The sequence below is a fragment of the Chironomus tepperi genome, unplaced genomic scaffold, assembly GCF_022539635.2.
Source record: "Chironomus tepperi strain 1889 unplaced genomic scaffold, CSIRO-AGI_Ctep_v1 contig_364, whole genome shotgun sequence".
NCBI lineage: Eukaryota > Metazoa > Arthropoda > Insecta > Diptera > Chironomidae > Chironomus > Chironomus tepperi.
In genome coordinates this window covers 2,438,819-2,463,537 of record NW_027226486.1, presented here as the reverse complement: position 1 = coordinate 2,463,537, position 24,719 = coordinate 2,438,819, and the positions used below count along the sequence as shown (strand labels likewise).

The following is a 24,719-nucleotide window of genomic DNA, read 5'->3' as shown; positions in this document are numbered from 1 at the left end:
ATGATTTACTGTAATTTGAATAATTTTTCATGCTTGTTTTGATCAATCTTGGAAATTCTTCATAAAAATTCAAATATTGTTGTTAATTGGTTGGAATACTTATGTATTGCTTAATCCTTGTTGCTTAGAGTCTGTTTATGATGGTTTAATTGCTTGTTAATCCACAAAATTTGATATTATTTTTAGAAATCAATTGATTTTTTTGGCAAATTTACCGAGATGACTAAATTTTAAATTCACCAAAATCAAAATTCAAATCTCAGAAAGCCGTTGACATTTAATTTGGTGAAATAAAGATGAAATCTCTCAAAAATGCGCATTAATCACTCAATTTAACCACCATACATCACCTAGAATTCTTTAAATCTCTTCTTATTGTCCAATAATAATAATTCTGTATATGAGCAAATAAATGAACAAGCAACGAAAGACGGAAAATGATTTTTTAGAAATCAATTACCGAAACATACAAAAAAAGAGAATTTTTCTTTATGTTTTGGAGAGATTATGAATATATAACATGGATGGATGTTCTGTGAGGAGTTCAAAGAACTTACATACCCATGCGGTAGATGATAAAAGGAAAGGTAATAACAATAATAATAACGTACGTGATTTTGATTGTTTTATAAGATTAAATATGAGAAGACGCTGTCTGTCTGCCTTAATATTATGTGGAGCGATTAAAAAGCTTCAAACGTGTTAGTTAAGAACAAATAACCTTCAAAAAATTTTTGTCTGATAATTTTTTGTTTCTTTCTTTCCTCTTCGCTGTCTTCATGCATGAAAGTTTTTTAGAATTGAGAAGAACTGAACGAAAAGATGCGAAGACAAATCAAGGTGATTTCTTTTCTTATTTTCTCATTTTTCGCCAACATTGGCGGAGGCAGAAGAAGAAGCCTCGAATCTCATTGAAATTCAAAATAAAAAACTGCCTTTCTTGCTTATTATTTCTCTGTTCCTTCCATTCGCTATTGTCGTTTCTCTGTTTTTTAAAACTGCTTGGTTTATGTTATTTGCTATTGAACGGAATATTAGCATTAGTTGATTCCAATGCTCGGAAAGAAATTCTTGACTTGCTTCTTTCCAATTCTTCTTTTCACCTCACTTTGGTGTAAAGTACCTGACTCAAGGTCGACGACTACTCCGAGGATAGAGAATCCCAACATTATCATTGATTGTACGACGAGTTCCTTTACGTTTCGTTCCGATGCCAATTTGTTTGGAATTTATTTATATTCTCAAGGTTCTCGCCTTTAGGCAAATTAGATAGTCAGAATGCTGGTTGCTGAGATTTATTTGGTCATAATTTTAATTGCTTATTATCATTTTTATATAGGAATTTAAATCTCACCGTCGATGTTCAAGATCAGAAGATTCTCATTTGTTGTGCTTTGAAGATTTTTGGACATAGATGCCTTAAATGTATAAGACCACTTAAGATGATTATGGAATATTTTATCTTAGTGACCCGAGCACCACAATGCAGCCAACTTTTTACCGGTCGAATTTGCTGTCTCAGTGCCATCAGAGCTACTTCGTGTCTTAACACTGGTCTTAACGGTATTGCAGATGCCGACGCAACGAAGACCAAGCAATCACAATATGCTGCTCGGATCATAGATTCCTTTTGATTTATGCAAAGTCTATAAGGGGCCGTTCACTTATTACGTTCGATGTATCAGGGACTCTAGGATTTTGTAACAGCCTCAATCAAAAAATTTTTTTTTAACGACATTTTGTAACGAGGGGGGGGGGGAGGGGGGTCTAGAAATTCGTTTTTTTAACGTAAAGTCTAACGGCCCCTAACGGAATTTGAAGAAACTTTCAGACTAGGAAATATTGAAGATCTTGAGAATTCCAATGTCGTGAGTATTTTGCGAATCCTTGTCATATCGACACAGCATTCTATATAATAATTGAGACATTGGTCTCTGGTAGGAATCAAACCCACATAGTCTCAGAAGAGTTATAGAGATTTCCGGTCTGTTGTCTAGCCTTTCGGTCAATGGTGGCTTACCAACGCACTGGCAGATTCGTCTTTATATGGCTTGATACCTCAAATTTCACTCCGAAGCTGATTCTGTATGGCTTTTATGTTTCTCTGGAATTTAGAACTCAAAAATTCCAATTCTTATTGATAATAAATATCCAAATTAGACTACAACCAATATAATCCATAATCAGTATATAGCTTCTAGAACATCCAGAATACACCTTAATCCACATCCACATCCATACATATTATGATCCAAATCATAAAAGAAATTCCTGTTCTCACAATTAAAAGAACATCGACTTAACATACCGATTTATGTTCGAAACTACAATGCATTATAATCCAGTAAGCATCGCATGCACTCATATCTTATAGATCTATTGTTCCTTAATGACATTACAAATGATCATTTCTTCATCGAAATAAAATAATAATAAAGAATTTATGTAAAGAAGATGGGAACAGATTTGTTAAGATTAATTCGAAATAGATTCTGTATAGATAATAGGAATGTTAGGTTTGAGATCATTGACCGCTATTAGAATGGAAATGAAACATTTTCATCTCTTAAAAATCACTTTTTTCCGTTCTTTCGTGTGTCATTATTACTTTATTTTTAGCTCATTGATCACTACCGTGACTGCACTGTATGAGCGGAGTCTATAGACAAAAAAATGAGGTTTCTATCATAAATATTTTTTTCCCAGTGCATCATGTACTCATTTTAACTGACGTTGCATTTCAAAATAATCTCAAAAAAATAAAGACTTGAGAATTTAGAGCAACTTAGAAGTGCATTGTGGATGCAGGGTAGGCTTAGCAATTTAAATATATAGGCAAAATCAAGAATTTCAAAATCCGGAACCAGGCCGACTTGACTATTGCCTTAATTATTGACTATAGGCTGATTTAATGGGATCTGCTTTGGACCAGTATACTCAGAAACAGCACATTTTTAGGAATGATAGGATTCGATCATGTTATTAGAAGATCTGTAGAAACTCCATTAAATAAGGTCTTTAAATCAGACTTTGTGGATGGTAAGAGAGCTCGTCGTTGACCGAAGAACTCCTGAAAGGAAGCTGTCGATAGAGACAGAATTGCATTTGGTATTGGCAATTGGCAGGTAGAAGCCGGCGATAGAACCAGCTTTAGGTGACATCTGAGGGAGGTCATGGATCATAGTTGATCTTTACGGCCAGCGAAGTAAGTAAGTTTTGTAAGTAGGATTCGAACCGATGACTTTCGAGCTCCTATACCAAATTTAAGTCAAGTATCTTACTGATTGTTCAGCAGAGTGATCACAAAGACACTTAACTTTAGAGTAACTAGGATAGACAGTTGGTCAATGATTGTGATTCAAAGACTGCTTTCCAGAACATTGAAATCAATGATTTATGAGTCAATCAATGAACATTCCAATTTAATATCCGAATCTCCATCTCTGCAGAAGATGAAAAACACTATGATGCAATATTATGCAGTACAAGTGAAGTGGATTTACTTTTTAGTTTATATTTTTTGTGAATGGTCTATTTGATCAGTGGAAAGCTACACTCAATGTATTTTATGATGAGTGCACGCGTGTTGGTTTTAAAATTGAACAAAAAATATTTAAATATTTCAAAACAATCATTCAGCGGTGCTATAAAGTTACCTTAAACTGAGCAACAAGCCTAACTGACTTGTTGCTTATGAGAAATGTGAATGGAAAAAAAGAGAAATTTTTATTACATTTGATGTAGTAGCTACCAATAGACAAATGGTGAGAGGCACAGTGACGACAGAGGAAAGCACCGAAGTAATGCCGATAAAAAAGTAAAAATTATGTAATTTAAGTTTTCTCTCCAATTTGCAACCATCGCGATAATGTTCGTCGTAACACAATGAAATTGAAATAAATAAAATGAAAATTAAAAGAATAATCTTGGATTTAAGCAGCTGTGATGAATTGTAAGAGACTCAACGAGGAGAGAAGAAAAAAAAAAGTGAAACTTTTTGCTTTCTTTACTTCCTGTAATGTAATAATTTCAATAAAAAAAGTTTCCTGTAAATCACAATAAATGTATAAAGTAAAAGGCATCAAAGCATGGATTGTAATGGAAGGAAAAGTAAACTTAATCGCGATTCAATGATCATAAAGAACCTTTTTGCTTCCTACATGAGATATTTAAAGGTGTTAATTATGGAAATGGAAAGGTGATCGCACTGGACTGAACTTCTACAGCTCGGCTGACTTGTAAGCTGTCTTAGTGATTTCTAAGTTGAGCTGTACTTACTTACTTCACTGGCCCTACAGATCAATTGTGATCCATGGCCTCTCTCAGATGTCGCCTATAACTAGTTCTATCGCTGGCTTCCGCCTTCCAATTGCCAAAAGTTGGGCTGTATCTGAAGAATTAAGCAGTGTTGAATAAAGAGTGTGGCTGTCTCAAGAACGACCGTTAATTTTTTTCAAAAATATTTTTTGTCGTTAAAATTCAAATTTTTTTTGTAACGTAAATTCATATTTTAAAATTTGTTGAATTCGAAAAGTTCGAATTTTTGGACAATCGAATGTCGAAAAACTCGAATCTGAGACGGCCACACTCTGGTTGGAAAATAATAAAGAACAAATCTCTTAAGAACTAAGAGTAATTTTGTCAACAAACTTATCTACATCGGAAGTCCCAGGAAGCACAAGTTAAAGAACGCACGTTTCCGTGAGGTTCTGGTTTTGCTGAATCTAAGAATTTTCAAATAAATTTCAATTTGAATTTCGAAATCATTCGAAATAAATCGCAGTTGGCTGATTTTCAGAAATTCAAATAAAAGTTCGTTATTTTTTTTCATTATTTTATAAATCAAAATTTTTCCAGATTTTTATTTCCTTTTTTTTTCAATTTTTTTATGACATTTTTTTCATTTTCACAAAAACAAAAGTGATAAAAAGTAATGAAAATTTCATTTTCCTTCAATTTTTTCACAGTATTTTTGTTATTTTACTTTTGTAATTTTAAGAAATCATTTATTGTGTATATTCATCCTTATCTCAATTGTGGTACATTTAAAACCTAATGCAACTTTTTCATTTATTTATTGTTTTTAATTACTTTTTTTATGGTTTTTTTGTTATTAATGATTTTTGAGAACTACTACACTTAATTATTGTTGATTTGCATCTTTACTTTTTGTTTATTTAGTTATCTTAAGACTGCAGAGAACTTAAAAAATTTTTAATTTTTATTAATATTTACAAGAACTAAAAAGTAGTCGAGTAGGAAATGTAAACAAACTTATTAAATTTGTGAATAATTGTCGTTTTGTGATTAATTTATGAAAATTCGTTGAGCTGTTTTTGAATTGGGATGATCATGATGGATATGCTGAATAGTATTTTTCAAATTGGCTCAAAGAATTTTCATGATTAATTGGTTTTAGTGATGAGCTATTTTAATGTTTATGCACTCAATTTGTGATATAGATCTGTATCCTGACAATATCCTGATATACAATACAGACTCTATTGACTTTTCGAATTCGAAGTTTGAGTTCGATTCCCACAGAGTGCATAACTATTAGAAATAGTCTCATATTCCTGTACAAAAAAATGTAATTCGGTCTATGAAATATAAATTTGTCGGATTTAAGACTCATAGATGCAGAATCAAGAGTCGACTACTTACTGATTGAACTAAAATTTTAGTCGTATTTAGTAAATTTTGGGATTTCCAAGAACCTTTCAGATTGTTGACGATGCAGGAACAAAAAATCATAGCAAATACAGTGGCTGATTATAGTGCCTAAGAGAAAATATTTATTTATATCAAGAAAGTTGGTCTTTTATGTCTATTTCTAGCTATCTTCTAATGTTTTTGGCATTTTGGCTCAGTTCTTAATGAGAATTAATTGTTGATATTTTTTGGACTACTTAAAAGTATTTCTGATAGCGAGAAAAAGTCTTTATTAATTTTCTGTTCCTAGTCATAGCCACATGCTGTTCAAAAATTGATCAAACTAATTAGTAAAGCTTCCTTTATGAGTGACAAGGTCTTGAAGTTCTTCAAAATTACTCATACTCCACATTGAGTATTTGGGTATTGATTTTTCGTCTGTGTGGATGACATACATTGATTATGACTCTTTTCTAAATGTCTAACCTGTAAAACTCAAACTCAGTCCTAGAAAAATTATAACAAAATACTAAAATCTTTTGAAAAAATTTCATCCTATCCATACAGCATACCTTTATTGCCATTTTGCTTTTCTTTCCCTTCACTAAATTTAATTCTTATTTATCACAGAAAAGTTATGGCTTTCAATGTATTCCTCCCTAATCTACAAAGATCTAAGTCTAAGATCGATGGTTGTTCAAATTTGAAGCACTGATTTAGTTCTTGATAGGCTAGGGATTCTAACATAAGTAGTTATCAATAGGTAGTAAATGAAGACAAAGCCTTAAATCCAAAGGCCAAAGTCAACTCAGATTTTTTATGGAAAACTTATGAGAAGACCTCGACCTTTGAAAGGGACTTAACATATTCCTGCAATCGTAACAAACTGAAAGTGATATTCTTGAATATTTTGCCATAAATAGTTTCTATGCTAAGCATAGACATTGATTTTTGTAGATTATACTGAGACTAACATTTTGTAGAATTTCCTCAGAGTCTGGTTGAACCTCGATATCTATGTGGCCTTTAAATGCCTGCCACGTGTCGCTTAGTAGTTTGGGTAGCTATGACAACCTTCATACAAATGTTATCTAGTCAGAAGCCAATCCCAATTATGTATCCTGCTTATATTATCATAAATTGATATTTAAGGCCAAAAAGGCTAAAGATCGAATTTAGTGACTAGAAACTTGTTAATCACAGATACTCATTACCATAAAACACTTCCACCTAGCTGCTATTCAACATTGAATCTCCTTCAACCTTAATGCCATCACCTTAATGTCCATCACTCAGTATAATCTACAATAAATCTTGAAAAGTGTTCTTGTAAAAGAAGTAGAATGACTTGTTTAATTTTTTAATGATAATTTTTTGTCCATTTTTATTTTGTCAAGTTTGTTTTTTTTTTTTGTTCCTTAATTAAATTTATTTAACATAAGCAAAAAGAAAAAAAAAATCATTTCTAATAATTTGTCGACCGTAAAAATGATAGTACTAGACATTCATGTTACTCTTAATTCTATTCAATGATTATTTATAAAGTTTTTTTTATTTTTCTTTTATTTTTTAATTTTTTTCACTTTTTGTTATCTCTGCCATTTAATTAATTTTATTTACTTTTTAACTTTCGTGGAAAAATTTTATTTTTCTCACGAATTTTCATTTTTTTTTATGTTTTTTTAATTTTATTTTGTTTTTAAAAAAATTATTCAACAAGGAGATCAAAAATAATTAAATTAATCATAAATTGAAGATTGTTAAAAATAAAGTTTTAATTATTTAATTTTAATTTTTTGAGAATTTTGGAATTTTTTTGAAGTTTTGAGGATTTTTTGTGTCAAATTTTGAGTTTTTGATCAATAATTTTCAACTGTTAAATTTTTAAATAAGTAGTCTTTGAATTTAAATTTTCAAATATTTTTTGGTCGTTATTTTTCAAATGTTCTTTGACTTTTATTTTTCAAATATTTCTTGACCGTTGAAATTTGAATATTTTTTGAAGGTTTTATTTCAAATTATTTTTAACCGTTAGTTTTTGAAAAGTTTTTGGTCGTTATTTTTTGAATAATTTTCGGCCGTTATTTTTTCAAAAATATTTTGTTCAACTTTCTTTGAAATTTTTTCAACGGTTACTCTTCAGAAATTATTTGACAGCTGTTTTTGAAATAATTTTTGACCGTTATTTTTCCAAAAAAATTTTGAATGCAAATTTTCAAATATTTTTTGACCGTTATTTTTCAAAATCAATTTTTGGTTGTTATTTCACAGATATATTGATCAATTATCAAAAAATCGAACAAAATTTATCCAAAAATCTTCAAAAATTCCCCAAAATTCTCTCAAACATTTTAAATAATATTAAAATTCATCATTTTTCTTATAGAAATTAAACGAAATATTTTGAATGCAATTTTAATGAATTGTCGTAAATAAGACTTAAACCTTAAATAATATTTACACTAAAGTGAAGACAAAAATTTACATTAAAATTATGTTTTTATGACATATCAAAAATTGTCACGAAATCGTTGAAAATAATTAATTAATTAAACTAAGATTTATCTTTACAAATGTGTGAAAATTACTGTATGACAAGTGCGAAAATTAAGTTTATAAAATGGAAACAAATTATATTTTGTAATTGTCACATAAGAGCTCTTTTTGCTCTAAATTGTTTTTGGAACTGCTCTACTTATTTCTCATTGTATGAATTTCATTTTCATTTATGCACGATGAAAACGATTTTTTGTGTGTTTTTTTGGTGGGTTTATACATACAAAATAAAATAAAAATAATAAAAAATGAAAAGTTATGAACATGAGTAACGTAACGAGTGATTAAGGGCATCCAATTTCTCAACATATTATGCTCGAGTTTCGTTTTTAGAACAAATTAGAACAATTGAGTATTTAAAATTTATGTATGGCTATAAAAGAAAGGCAGCTTTGCCAATGGAGAATGTGTTCTGCTGTATTTTATGGTGTTTTGTAATTACTTGTTCTCAGCATACGAGAGATTTGAGGCTCATTGGTAATTTTCAATTAATTTGAAAATTGTATTGAATGTCGATTTGGTAGTGGATGCTAATGTGCTTTATTAGGAGGAATTTGAGGGCCTGAACCCTCAAAAATGGACCATTTATATCCAAATATCTCTTAGAACTGAAAAATCATCCATAAACACTAAATACACCTTAGAACAGCGTTGTCCAAACTTTTTTGCGTCACCACACGCCTTGGTGGTATGCCACCACACAACCACATACAACATGCGGTTTATGACATTTTCATGTAGTTCATGACGTTGTCGCGACACATAGTTTGGACAACGCTGTCTCATGAGTGACTGTAATGAATGAAACTCGAAGTCTACTCAAATTTAGTATGGAAAAGCAGACATGAGTTCAGTCAAGTCCACGTAAAATTCAAATTGACATCAATTCCTCAATATCATTCTTAGTTGCTACATCGCCAAGTTAACGGTCAACAGTCACAGAGACATGAAGTTGCTCTGACAATGTTCGACAGCAAAAATGACATTTACTGCATAACATTGCATTGTGCTGCCCAAGAATATGCAAAATTAATCCTTTAAATTGATAAAAATGCTCAAAAATCAAAACTCATGAAGCACAGTTGAGCCTAAGCTTTTCAATCCCCGGATCAAAATGTCCTAAATCTCAAAATTCAAACCCCAGTTGAGTCACTCAGATGCCAAAATCCGAGCAACACAAAAATTTTAGAATCCACATGTGCTGCTCGTCAAATAAACTAAAAATTTAGCTACAATTTGATGCTCCAAAACAGAAGCTGAACAAAAGCTTATAGACAAAAAATAAAATAGTTCTTACTAAAAAATAACATTAAAGTAAACTGTCAGACGTAAAGATTAATTCCGACACAAAGCTAACAAAAAGGTTTTCTCATCCTTGTCAAATTACAGCAAAAAAGGAAAAATTTCAATTTTTTTTGATCACATATTCATGCTTTTTGGTAAAAAGTTTGTTGCTTGATGCAACTTTTTTTAAAATTTGGAATTTAATGAATTTTCAGGTTTTTGGGAAGTTGATCGTTGTGGATGGAGTTTTGTATTGTGAGGATTTGAACTTGAGCTCTTAGAATTTGAGGAGTTTTGGGGCTCAGACACTGATCTGGAAGTTATAAAAAAAGGTGTAAATTGTGCCTGAATGGTCAAAATTTGGTTGCCAATCAAAGGTCAAGATGGAATCTTGTCAGGTCGACTTGACTCAATTTTGAGGTTATGTGCCAAAAATGACAATTTTATGGCAATTCAACATTAACTCCCAAAACTTATAAATCGAGCCCTAACATGCATGATATGCTTAATGAACATCTGACGGTCCTAATGAGCATGCTCACTAGGTACCGTAAGATGCTCAGTGAGCATATGGTTGTATTTTAGGAGAGCATCTTAGTCCGAACATTGATCAGGCAAAGAGAAAGTTTTTATGGACCGTTATGATCATTCTGCGTCATGAAAGCATCCTCTTTGCCTGTAAGGATCACCAACAATACAAAACCTAATCCACAAATTCAACCAGATGCCATCAACTTCCCAAAGCTTAATATAGTACGCGAATGTAAAGAAGTAACGAATTCTACGGCAAAAACTCACAGTCACCTTTGATCAATAAAAGAAGAACTGCTTATTTGGCGGAGAATTAAAAAGGTCCATCAAAAGCGAGCAATCAAAAAATTCATGAAAATCCATTAAATTTTTTTAATTAGTTCCAAAAGCGCTTACAAAAAGAGAAGAAAAGTATTTTTTTTTTTATAGTTCACCAAAAAAAAGCATTTTTTATTTTGATATTTTTCAATTTTTTTGTTTTTGAAATTTTCCTTTTTTTTCACATCGTCACTACTTTTTAAACATCTAAAAAAGGTTTCTCTAGCAATTAATTTTTTATTTTTTTTTCATCATAGTTCCTTAAAATCTGTCCTTATCATTCTAAAAAAAAATTTCTTCGTCCTCTACAAATTGTAATTTTTTTATTACTTTTTAATCATCTCTCGGCATAATGCATTAATTCATTTCATTTTTTGTGTTGTGTTTTGTGGTTCAATTTTCGAGAATTTCAATTTTTAAAGTTTTTTTAAACTTGTTTAATTCTGATACTTTCACATCATTTTTATCACTTATTTTTTGTTTAAAAATTGATTCCTTAAATTCAATTAACCTTGTTTTTTAGAGGGGATTTGTTCACTTATTTATGGGTAATCAGAGATCGTAGTTGACTGGGATTTTTGGATGGAAATTGACGTAGATTCTCATTTTGAATGGTTGATCCAAGTCTGAGCGTGGATCCAGTAAGTAAGTAAGAATCGTGAATCTATCGTCAACTCTAGTTTTATGGAATCAAGTTGACTCTAGCTTTATATGGAATTAAATCGACTTTTCCATCCAAAATCCGAGTCTACTTTGAGCTCTGCTTTTGAAATCATAAGGATTGGAGGCTTTTTGGTAGTTTAGAGTGATATTTTAGAGTTCGAATCTTGAAAAACTAGTACTGAGGGGTTTTTGGTAGTTAAAGCTCTCAAATTTTTGATACATTCCAAGAAATACTAGGATAGGTGTCAATATTGAGTAAGAGTCATGCGTTTTAGATGCTCAGACTGGCTATGACCTGCAACTTTAGACCGAAACTCATAGATAGTCGATAGTTCGGCCTGTAGTTTTGAACAAGGCATTGACAATGTTACATGAAAATCAAGCTCATCCGACTAATGAATCCGAACAGGCAAGAAGCATACTGATGAGTGTGCTCATAAAATTGGGCATGCCCAATAATATTGATTGATATACTCATAAATACGCTCATTTAATGTGAGTTTGCTCATTGTCTGTTAGGGGTAAACCTTTCATTCGGTCCATATAAACCTTAATAGATGATACATTCGTCCAAACCTTGTGGAAAGCTTAATATTGAGACTTCTTATTCAAATGGATATTGTAAAGGGGGTCAATTCCCTTTAAGATAGTCAAGATCCCTATTTTAGTAATATTCTTAGATATTTCTCTTAAGCATCCAAACTCAGTAAAGAATGACGCACGAGTTAAGCGCACAAAAGCTAGTTTCGAACAGATGGTTGATTGTATTCGACTACAACCTTGCCTAATGCTTTCAAAAAACTCCCAAAATACCCCAATTCCCCAAACTCCCCATAACCAGTGAACAACCCCCAAAAAAATTCTCAATCATATTCAATTATTCTTCTTCATTCCTTTCGCTTTGTTTTACTTCCCAATTTTATTTTTTTCTCTAATTAATTATGTGTTTTTTTTTCTTTTCCTTTTTTTTTTTAAATTTATGACTCGATTGGTATCTTTTTGTATCTTTAACATTATAATTATTATTACAAATTTGTGTGTTTGCTTGTAAACTGACTCTTAACACTTAATGAAAAAGGTTTACTTTTTTTTTGGGGATGTGATTTCTCAGTGGCATCCTTACAGCCTGCATTTTTTTTTTGCCTCTCAGGTACCCTAAGACACTTTGTGCTTTTAAGGGATATACCTCAGGTAAATTTCATCATTAAGTTCACCATTGACAACCACTTTTATGTCTCCCAAAAATTCAAATTTTCTTTTTTTGTCGGAATTGGGGATTGTTATGTAAAAAAGAAAAAAAAAATGTTAAAAAGCTAACAGAAAAAGACGATAAACTTTCAAAAAAAAAAAAAAAGATTTGCTGCTGCAACACGAGATCAATGCAACACAAAAACAACAAATAATAGTCGTTTTACATACGTGAAAATCTTCTTAATCCTCTCTTTTTTTATTTTTTTACTTAAACTGTATTTAATAAACGCGATTTTCCATCGATTGAAATGATATTTTCATCATTTTGTTGAAGCTGACGTTTCTGTTGATTGCTCTTCATCGATGCGGTCAAATAACGATTTACAGCTGATGCAACGGCCGCTTCAATTGTATTTGTTGTTGTTGTATCATTTATAGTATTTGTTGTCAATTTCTGATGCAGCAATGATGTTAATGATGGCGTAGCTAACGATGATGATCCTGATTGGGAAGTTGGTGTATAATGAGATGAATGGGCTACTAACGACGATGATGATGATGATGATGATGATAATAATGATGATGATAAAAATGAGGATGATGCTGACATCACGGTCAATGATGTCAACGCTTTATTTCAGCTCATTTTTACACGTTTACGTGGTGGTCCGATAGGTGGTATTTGTTGCGTAGCTAGGGCACGAAACGCCTCGTTTATAAGGTGCGGATGTGTTGTTACCATATTTTTCCATCCAACGGTCTCCATTACGTCCGTTGCATGACTGCTGGGAATGAAAAAAAAAGAGAAAATATTTTTATTAAATTTATTTTCAATTTGAATGTGAAATGTTAATGATTATTGAGTCATTTTAGGTATGACTTAATGTCGATGGGGGGTCGGGGCATGTATGATGATCAATATTTAGGGAGTTGGGACTGTATGCAGCTTCAAAATGCTACTATTTAGTGTTTTATGACTAAAAGCATATGGCACAAAGTAGGAAGTCCCTGAGGATATCCGGAAAATTAAATCCAGCCCCTAATCGACCGTCATCCACAAATAAACCCTAAAAAATCCATGTAAAGCAACTTACGTGTTAATAAAATCGATTGTTTGTGCTTTTAATTGATCCGCACTATGAAGGTCCGCAAGTATTAATGTCTCGGCTGCTGTATCTACTGATAAATTCACACACAATGCTTCCTCGCACATCACTTTGAGTTTCTCAAGAGCATACTATATATAAATGAAATTGATTAATTAAATTATATTTTCGAGATAATGTCAAATAAAGGCATGCTTACCTTATCAGCTGCTGCTAGTAAATCATCAGCCATTTTTTCCAAGTTTGGTGCCTTTCCAGTGTATATAAATCGAAGCATTTCTTTGAGTACTTCATGATCTACATCGGTAATTGCGACGCGATTCTGTTTCCGTTCTTCCATTTCGTGTTCAAACATGGCGGCAAAGACAGGACTTCGTGCTGTATAAATTAAAATTAAATCAGTAATTAAAATGTGCTTGCTCTTTTGGACATAAGAATAACTCACCAGCAAGAATGGCTTTATGTGCCTGAAACTCTCGTCCACCAACCGATAATGTCACATCACTAAATTTCTCATTATCAAATAAATTGCCCAAATCTTCTGACAGCTTACATTCTGGCACTTTGAATTGAATTATATTACTTTGTCCTGATATATTAACGCTGTCAGCCACAACACTGACCTATAGTTCGATCCAATAAATTGATGCATTCAAATGACGTCGTTGTATGATTGAATTGAAATTGGACGCAGAAGACGGAAAATGAAAAGAAAGACAGAAAAAAAAGAGAAAATCCATGTTAAAGTAAAAGTTTCATATTTTTTTTTGATGTGTGATTTTTTTAATGTTTCAATTATTATGAAATCATTTTTTTGAGAGGCGCACGTTGCGCTTAACACACTCTCTTGTCGGTTGGTAATGTTACATCATATCATAGCTTTATTGTAAAAGCCACAATCACCATGACCAAAAATGGCATAATTTTAATGTGGAATGTTTCTGCTCTTTCTCTTTTTTTATTTCAATTAAAAAAAGCTGAAGAAAAGAGAAGAAATTTTTTATGACGTAATGTATCAATAAATCCCAACGATTTCAAGAGAGTGGTGCTATAACTATCAACAAAAAATGAAAGTTGAAGGAAAGGTTTATGGCATTATTATTATTATTGGGAAGGCATATTGCTCACCTCACAGAAAATTGTTAATTTGTCCTCGGGCAATAGTCCATTTGCTTCATCTAGTAGAAAATCACGTCGAATGAACTTTTTAAATCCCCAATCTTTTCCTTGTACGAAACGATATGCACGTTGTGATTCCATTGCTTTGGTCTCTTCACGCTTGGCATTCAATATTGAGAATTTAAATTTGGCTCGTACTTCCGATTTATTGCAGGATACAAGAAGTAAATACAGTGATAGATAGTCTTTACTTTCCTCGTCGAGACCTTTTGGATTCACACGCAGACACCTGGATGGAAGGGAGGAGAATTTATTAGTTCTGTTCCTTAATATGGCTGCCTATGCATGTGTATGATTTGAGAATTGAACTTGAATCAGAAATCAGAATCAAAAATTGTTCAAAATTTCAACACTTGATTCACTTCCGCAATTACACATCATATTGCACAGCAAGCACTTGTCACCGCACCACTTACCATTTAAGTTTGTCATTTGCTCCTGCTGAGAATGTGGATGATTTTAATACTTCGCCCATTTCCTCCCGACAAAAACTAAAATTGTTTATCGTCCACATATAACTAAATTTGACGACTTTAACCTGCAATGATACAGAGGATATCCATTAGTATAAATTCACAATAATCACAATTCACTCAATGAAGCACTAGATTTACCATAAAACTATAACTAATTTTAAAATTCTCATATGTGACATTAAATAATATGAGCTCATGTTGCTGCTTTTTAGGCCCATCTTCAATTGATGAACCACACATTGCTATATTCTTTCCCTTATTTTTATGCCTTAATATTTTATAACAAAAAATAATAATTTGTACTTTATCGTTGCGAGATGATACACAAATAAATCACAATGAAGGAAATAAAAAGTAAAAAAAAATACACAAGAAAGAAAAAAATTCGCGTGCACTCGTGCGCTCGGCAAGGTATAGACAAAACTAGCCTCGTGTGCCGCGCTTTGGAGATTATTTTACACTCAAAAATGAAAAAAAAAGTCGCATTCGCGATCATGAGCTTTCGCCTGTATATATTTTGTTGTTGCTGCTTCGGCTTGTTTGTTTTCTCTTTACGTAAAAGAAATGTGAAGTGAAATGAAGGAGAATACATTAAGGCATTACAACACACAATTGCATATAAATAAAAAAAAAGTCGGGGGAGATGTCGGAACGAACAGAAATTGAGAGAAATTGGTGAGTATTGGGAAATGACTTTTTATGTCGCATGGAAGAGATTCTCGCTCTCTCGTGCAAAATAAATACTTAATTCCTCATTTTCTCGCCCATCTACAACTCAATTCATACGCACAAAATAATAATAAATTTACATTAATTTGAAAGGCACAGTCAGCGGTCAATTAGCCGTGTCTGACTAGAATTAATAATATTTTTTTTTATTGTTTATGACAAAAGACATGAGAGAAGCTTATCGCGGTGCTTAAGAGAAATTTTTTCAAACAATGTCGTCTGCTTGATCGTCTGTTGGATTGTACGGTTGTGATGTCTATTGGATAATTGATCATCATTCTGTGTGGCTGCTTGTTCATTCAGAGTGATCTTTAGTTCACCCAGAGTGTTAAGTGGCTAGGAATGACTAAATTACATTTTGACGACATTCACTATTTTTGGAACAAGACTGTACCATTTTTAGAACTAGACTTCCGTGTTTAAATGACATTTGTCATCTCTAGAGCTAGACTTGATCTTCTAGATGACGTTGGTCATAGTAGTGTCATTTTTAAAAGACATTATACGTCTCCAGAGCTGGAAATACAGCTGATCAAATGAAAACCTGTCAATTCGAGCATATTGAGGCAACTCTAAAGTCTAGACACTACTTTCTATCGAATTCTTATAATTTAAATTCATTAAAATTAAGATTCTGTCTATAGTGAGAATCGAACAAATGTCTTGACCAGAAAAACTAATGATACCCAAATTATTGCTTAACCATTCGGCCACAGATGTCATTTTCCTGAACTGACAAGTTCTCCTAGTCCTCCAAATTATCAACTTTCTATTCTGACATGTTCATTTAGTTCTCCAATCCAAACAGTTCCTATTCTGACAAATTTGTCTAATTCTCTAGCTAAAGCAGTTCCTATTCTGACATTTTAACATGTTCACCTAACTATATACCTCAGTTCCTCCTTCAAACAATTGAACATCACATCCCAACAATCCCCAAATAAACAATAACTCTACAATTTTCCATATTGTTTAAATCTTTCAATACAAATCACACAACAAATCACACAAAAAAAGCGACCAAAGCAAAATATTGAAAAACAGACAAAAATCGTTAGTGGATGTGAAAGTTGAGAGATTTCATTGATTTACTATCATAAAGGTCGACAGTGAAATGTTGACGATGACACACCACATCTGAGAGAGTGATATATTGCTTAACGATAATTCAATATAATTTATCATCATCATTCAATCATTTATATTAACTCATATTAACATCGTTTCCCTCATATATCATCCAATTTTATATCGATCGAGAGATTTTTTTTGGTTGAAAATAGCCTTAAATGTAGCCTTAAGCCAAAATTGGCATCATTATTCGCCATAAAAGTAGAGCGATTTTTAAAGATCACAACCTTTGAGTTTCCATTTCACCTTAAGGAAATTTTTTTTGGAGATTTTTGGTATGGACACTGATGGATAGTAATTTTGTTAAGGGGATAAAATGGAGCAATAGCTGAACAAAAATCATTCAGTGATTTCGGGACATTATAATTGAATTTTCGACTGTAATTGAATTATTGTGAAGATGTATTTTGAAAATTGGGTAGAAAATGAAGTAGGAAATGGACTGCTGGATGAAGATGGTTAACGATGGATGAGATAAATATTATTGTCGATTGGTTTATGAATTCTCAGATTCGAAAGACGGATTTAGAGGAAAATATGATTCAAGAACTTTAAGAACAAGGGAAAACAATACTTAATCAATGGCAACTATCAAAAATGTTCTAATTCTGAGGAATTGAAGTTAGAATCTTGGATAGAACGGACAATGGAGCTATTAGAATCTAATGACAATGCCATATAATATTCAATAAAATCTAAAACAATCCAGCATCAACTTATATTGCCAATAAAATTAAGTAAAAGTCAATAAATTCCTAAACTCCAATAAAGAAACCATTAGGAAGTTAAAAAATCCAAAACGACAATTTAAAGAAAGTGAAAAGTCACTCAATTTCCAAATTGCAAATTAAAATCATTACACAATTTTATCTGCAATTGCTAATGTGAAAATTCCGTAGAAAACCAGCCATGATATTTAAATTTTTTTTTTGTATTTTATGTAATATGAAAAAAAAAAGAAAAAAGAAAAAAAAAGTTTACAAAACATAACAAAAAAAAAAAATTAAATTAATAAAGCAATTCAAAAAATGAAACAAAGATAAATTTCACTAAATTGAAGGAAGAAAAATAAAATGAAAGTAAAAGTGAATAATTTCTCAGCAATCAAGTAGTTTCAATGAAAGAAGTGCTATTACATAAAAAAAAAACACCAAAAGGAAAGGGTTCAACATCAAGTAAGTCAAACACATTGTTAATGCTTTCTGATTTGATTTTTTTTTTACTTTTTTTTTATTATTTCTTTTTCGTGCCCGCGTGGTTACCTTCTCTCACTCTCGCATATATCCCATACACACATATTGCTACCTTGCCGATGCAAAAAAAAAATTGAGCGTCAACAGCACCAAAATATATATGAAAAAAAAAAGTTTCACTTTCGCTTTCGATTTTGAAATTTTTCACATGATGATGGAAAGGAAAGGAAAAACTCTTTTTTTTGTTGCTGTTGTTGAAGTAAATATGTTTATGCAAGGGCTCATTTCGCAATAATACGAGAGTTGAGATCTCAATCGCAATAAATAAACAATTAATCTTTTTTTTGTTTGTTGCAAGTAGGAGAAGTAAAAGCTAGTTTTAGAAAATATCAACTTCGTCTTGTTGACGACCTAAGACAACTCATTTCACTTGCATACGATCAGGAAATAATGATTGTGAAATTTAGAGGTTATGAGAAATTCAGATTAAGTCAATATTTGGAAGGAAATTGACAAATAATATGGTAACGGTCAAAAAATATTCAAATTATGACGATCGAATAATATTTTATTTTAACGGTTAAGAAATATTCAAATTCTAGCAGTCAAGAAATATTAAAATTTTAACGGTCAAAAAATATTAAAATTTTAACGGCCAAAAAATATTCAAATTTTAACGGTCAAAAAAAATTTAAATTCTCAACAGTCATAATAAATTTGTATTCAAATCTAAACTCAATAAGAGAGATATCAACAATCAGAAGCTCAATCCCAGAGAAATGCAAAAAAAAAAACACAAAAATAGAGTAGGAAAAATTGATGGAAATTGTTGGCACAAATGGGGAAAGTAGGAAGTGAGTGGTCTATCTTTCATTGAGCACTCTCACTTTGCACATTACCACATTCATTAGCTTTATATTTCATTGCATGTTCGGAAACAGGGAAAGAAAGAAAAAAATCATTCAGTTGTGACAAAATATTGAACAAAGTGCAATAAAGTGAAACTTCTCTTCCTCATTTGCTCTCTTTTCAGCTGATGTAAGGCTAACTTCTATCAATTTTTCAATGTCTAGATATAAACAAGCTCAAAACACATGGCCGTTGCAAATTTTCGAGAGAAAACATATTACATAATTTTGATCGGCATCACTTCAGTGCTTTCCTATGTCGTCACTGTGTACACTTCATAGACAAAAAAGCCAGTAGTAATATCCAAAATGTAATAAAAAAATTTCTCTTTTTTTCCATTCACATTTCTCATAAGCAACAAATCAGTTGCTCAGTTAACGCAGTGTGATTATTTCGAAATATTTGAATATTTTTGTACACAAAACCAACACGCCTGCACTCATCATCATTCATACGATTCGAGTGTAACTTTCCACTGATCAAATAGACCATCCACTTTACTTATGTACTGCAATGTTACATCATATGCATCACTGACATATTTTTGTTATTTCATCTCTCTCGACCTAAATTAGATCATATTTTAGAATTCAGTGGTGGGCAACCTGTGACTGTTCGCGGCCCTTCTTAGGGATAAGCAAAGACTGAAGTCGAACATGGCATGTGATTTATGGCATTTTCAAAATATGTGTCACGACACATTGGCGTAACGTGTCACATATGTTGCACAACACTGTATAAGATGCATCTAGCTAGAAACCTCATTTTCATTCCCATAAAGTTTTTTTTAATCTTCTACTTTTTTATGTTTTCGAATATGTTGAAATGTTTACTTAAGAAAAACTTCTCGGCAAGTCGACCAACTTTTAACTTTCCTTAAATTTATGACCGTATCAAATTTAAGGTGCAAAAAAAAAAGTGAAGCAAAAAGGTTTCATTTTTCAGCCCTTCCTGGAATCGAAAATTAACAATTTTTTTTAAGACGATGACCTCAAAATGCACAACAAAATAACACCATTGTGATGAAGACCATGTGGTTTTTCGAATGAAAAACTTCTGAAATGAGCACACACGAATAATAAAAAAAGAAGTGCCAGTTGTCGTAACATTTTAATATCATAAAGAAATTAAAATACAAGGAAGGGAGATTCAATTTTTTTATGACAATATATGAGGGCAGACTGAACGGTTAGTTGCTTCTTCTGGTGATACAAATTAAAGGCAGGTGGAAAGAAGAACTTTATTTTCCACATTTGAACGCATATGAGGAGTGCATGGAAGAGTTCATTTACGGTATCAATGATGAAGTTCTAAGTGGGGTCATTCACTTGTGTTTGGATGGATATTCTGGGTATGTATGAGTTGTTCTAGAATTTAGAGTTAACAGAAGGATTCGAACTCAGTCATGGGCATGAATGCTATCTATAGACAACAAGTTGATGCTTTAATCTCGAACTCTAGAGAACAATTGCTTGTAATTTCATTAGAACATTGCAGAGACATGGTAGGGTGTAAGTTTTATATGCATGGTAGGGTACAGGTGGTATAGACATGGTAGGGTACAGGTAGCATGGCAGGGTACCGATTTGCCACTATATCATACTAGATGTCCCGCTTTACTGTTCAAATCATGTGGTTTTTAAAAATCGGCCAACCCAAATCCTTCATATACGTCAATTACAAACGATTCTATATTCCCTATACACATGTTGTCGACAATGTCGACCTTGAATCAGGTACTTTACACCGAAGAAGCTATCGTACAGGCAAATGAACTTCTTCCAGTTATAAACTAATGCTAAAAAAAGCACAACAGTGAGCGAAAAAAGAAAGAAAGAAACAAAAGCAGAATACAAAAGGTAGTTTTTGGAATTCAATGAGTCTTACTTCCTCTAACTAGCAAAAAAAAAGTGGAAAACATTAAATTGTCTCATTCTTGTTAGTTCTAAGTTTGCAGTCGGTTAAACAAATAAATAAAAACAGATGGAACTAGAAATTTTCTTCACGTTTTTTAATCGTTATTGTTTAATCAATTACGGGCATGGAAAAGTTCTTTGAACTCAAAAGGAAAAATAAGAAAAGAATTCTAAAGCATAAAAAATTTCATTCTAGAATTTATGCTTCTTATTTGCTCGGTACTTACAATTATATCATATAACAAGAGTTAGAAAATCAAATGAATGAATCTTTTTAGAGTAAAATGATGGAAAAAGACAGTAGAAAACAAGAAATTGACGGTAATAAGAATAGGAAGTGGAAAGAACAATCAAAGTACAGGTCATTCACGCCATACGTATCGTAAAGTAATTTGAATATCATTTTTTGTTTTATTCGGGCAGTTTGTTCATAATTAACATAATTTTAAGGAAAGTAGAGCGGCAAATGTGGTGTTGAAGACGGAAATATAATCTGAAATATCTTGTCAAATAAACTAAATTCTGTCAAATTAGAATTTGTTTTGAGTTGTTTGATGACTATAATTAGTGGTTATGAAGGAAGGTAGATTGAAAGATAAATGCCATGCACGAAAGCAATCGACTAAGTATTGAGCTTGGTGAGCACTTGATAGGAAATCTAGAGGTGGGAGGTTCGTTTCCCGCTTTGGATGAATCAACAATATTATGAAATTGAGCTTGGTATTGGAAATTGGTAGCCAAAGATAGAGTCAACTTCAGATGACATCCATGGGAGATCAACTGACCCGTACAGCTAACGAAGTAAGCAAGTAAGCAGCAGGAATTAGAAAATAAATTTCAAACATTAAAGATTGCATTCTGCCAAATTTGAAAATAAGAGAAATTGTCTAAATGGACAAATGAAACAGCATGTACTGCAATAAACAATGAGAGTCATGGGTTCGAATCCTAAGAATTAAAAATTTTGCACTTCAACAATTTACATTTTTTTATTTTGCTCAAATATCCACAAAAGTAATTGCATTCTCAATTTTAAGCTATACCTTGCAGTTCTCCCTAATGTTAATCTAATAAGCTATTGCAAATTTCCCTAATGCTAAAATAACAAGCAACAATACCTCATATCCATCCCATAAATTACGGAAAACTCACTTCATTTATAACCACCGTAAGAGTACCCAACGTACCATAAAAAACACAAATCAATTAAATCATGTTTATGTTAATTTAGTTAACAAGTCTGTAGAAAAACAGCATTTTAATATCTCATATATTCTCTCCCTCCTGTGGGAGTACATAACCATAACCAGTTTGAATTCGCATATGCTTATTGTGGTAATTGCGCATACTAAGATTTCTTTCATCTGTGGCTAACAAGGTTGTGAATATGGCAGTAGTAAAAACCAAGAAAAGAACCACACACATAGAATAAACAATAGTAAAATGACTATAACTAGTTTTTGAGACATCAGGCAAACAAATCATAACTTGATATGTTTGAGACGAAAATATTCTAACTATGCATTGTATAACAACATGGACTAAGAAATAGCCGAGAGGTAAGAATTTTTTTAATGATGGAAATAACTCATTTATACCACAGGTTCTTCATCTCAAAGCACCGTTGTATAACGAAATGAAATATCGATATGGTTCAATGCTTTCCCCACCGATTTTCAGTTCTGTTTCTCTCGAAAATGTATATAAAAAAATTGTGTGTATATGTTCTTGTTTAATCTCTCCTTCATCATCATCATCGCCATCATCACGTCAGTTTATCCACATTTTTTAGCGCATTTTTCCAAAAGGGAATTTGATGTTTTAGGACAGAATTGCGTGATTTTTAAATGTTTTGATGCTGTGCGTGGAAAATGCGCTACCGTCGGTCACAAGTGACCACGTCTATACTAGTTTTTCATGTATTTGTGACATTACATGCGTCTTGATTGAAATCTGACGGTTTTTATAAATACCAAGGATTTTTGTCAACTCAAGGAAATGATCAATTACTCAAAAAGCAGCATCAGAATCAATGAGAACTTTAAGTGCAGTGCATATGACAAAAAATGTCTATAAATATTTATAGAAATTCCCTCATTTGATCTCATTTTCAACAGTTTTACAATAATTGTTATACGACATCGTTGCTGTTGATGTAAATAAAAGTTCATTGCTCGATAAATATTCTGTTTCTCTCTCTCCTGTTTAAATTCTCTGTATATATACAAATTTCCACTAGAATTGACTCCTATGCTCTTGTCGTGTTGAGAGTATCTCTCCAAATACATATAATTATTATGTGTGAGAAATTAAAAATAAAAAATAAAGACAAAGAGTGACATTCCTTTTATATTTTTAAGCGTATGTATATCACATCTGCGGCAATATCTCATGCCACAACAGGGAATCATCAAAATTATACTTTTTATTCATCTTTAAATCTCATTATTTGTTGAAACTATTTTTCATTCTGCTCTTTTAATTCGTTTTTATGGCTTGTCTGGTCATGCACGGTGGAATTGAAATGATACATTCACATGTCTGTGTATGGGTGGTCGGGTATATAAATTAATTTTTAAACGGTCAATATAAAAGAAAGAGCCACAAAACAGAGCCATTAAACGTTATGAATGAAAAGATGTATGGCAATTGTATGGATGGATAGAATGGTGCGAAAAGAATGATTAATTATCTTTAAATGTCTTGTATTATTTGGAACACAAATGCTATTATTTTTGGCAAATAGAAGAAGATATTTGAGGAAAAATTCGGAAATATTCGCGATGCGCGGGTGAGTGAGACGCTGTGTTTTTGATGGATTGATCTGTTTCATGCTGTCCAAAATATGAATTTAATTTATTTAAATTTTATTTAGAGACTCCGTGTTCGGCAAGAGAGCTAGAAAGACTACTGTGTCGCTGTGGTCATGACAAGACTTGAAGGTGTCCTGACGGCACCATGACACGATGTGACGACACCATGACAAGATGTGACGACACCATGACACAATGCGACGACACCATGACAAGATGTGAAGACACCATGACACGATGTGACGACACCATGACACGATGTGACAGCTGCATCTGAACCAAATTTTTGGATTGAGTGACTCAGATTCGAAAATGAATAAAGAACATTCCTTAAAAGTTCTGACCATCAAAGGTGAACGCTCCCCACATCTCAAGTCCTATTCTGGATCATCTGTACTTTCTGATCTATTTGAACAGTTGCAAGCAACAAAATGTGCATTTCTCGATTTTCCATTTATTTCTCCACAAACGAGAAACAAAAAAAAAGAGTTCCATTTAAGATAAAGAGTTCATCGACCAAGAACATCGATTCCTTTGCACATTTATTTTCGCGTGATGCCAATGGACGAGCGAAGAGAGACGAAAGAATCAACAAACTTTTCAAAAAAATATATATATTATATGGTCATCGCAGACTGAAGTTTCATCATATACACGTTTTAATATTTTTTGATATGTCATTATTGTCATCATCGCGTATTTAATAATAAAAAGGGTACTCAACCCGCACAAATGTGATGAACATATTCAGCACATTGCACCAAACAGAAAAATACAATTTTTTTTTATTTCTTCGTTTTTTTTTTGTGATTCAATGTCATAATGCACATGCAGTCCACATTTTTTGTTTACTACTATCATTGTTATTTCTCTTCTCTTGAACATTGCATGTATTAGTTTTATTATGAACACACGTCTAACGACAAATGCAATAAAAGTCAACAACAAATGCAACCTTTTACTTGACATGCGCACTTTTGCGAATGCCGAAACAATTTATAATTTTTTTTTATCACAATGAGATCGTGCATTTCGTGCATTTGGGTAAATTGCTGTAAAAATAAAAAAAGTT

General features: G+C 32.0%; 2 protein-coding genes across 5 annotated transcripts in view; one reads left to right on the top strand and one right to left on the bottom strand.

Moving 5' to 3' along the window:
- The window catches only part of LOC139095554 (uncharacterized), a 132,974-nt gene that overhangs the window by 21,881 nt on the left and 86,374 nt on the right, over positions 1 to 24,719 (top strand). The window lies entirely within an intron of this gene.
- Positions 12,833 to 24,719, bottom strand: part of rdx (BTB/POZ and MATH domain-containing protein rdx) — a 79,046-nt gene continuing 67,159 nt past the window's right edge. For 2 of the 4 annotated variants that reach the window (XM_070646555.1, XM_070646553.1), the window contains 6 exons: positions 14,897 to 15,018; positions 14,430 to 14,709; positions 13,747 to 13,924; positions 13,501 to 13,679; positions 13,290 to 13,432; positions 12,833 to 12,980 (listed from right to left, as the gene is read on the bottom strand). In XM_070646555.1, the coding sequence (XP_070502656.1) occupies positions 12,833 to 12,980; positions 13,290 to 13,432; positions 13,501 to 13,679; positions 13,747 to 13,924; positions 14,430 to 14,709; positions 14,897 to 15,018 (1,050 nt within the window). Of the gene's footprint in view, positions 12,981 to 13,289; positions 13,433 to 13,500; positions 13,680 to 13,746; positions 13,925 to 14,429; positions 14,710 to 14,896; positions 15,019 to 15,094; positions 15,353 to 24,719 lie in introns of those variants that run through there. The other 2 variants (XM_070646556.1, XM_070646554.1) reach the window with 2 other exon arrangements.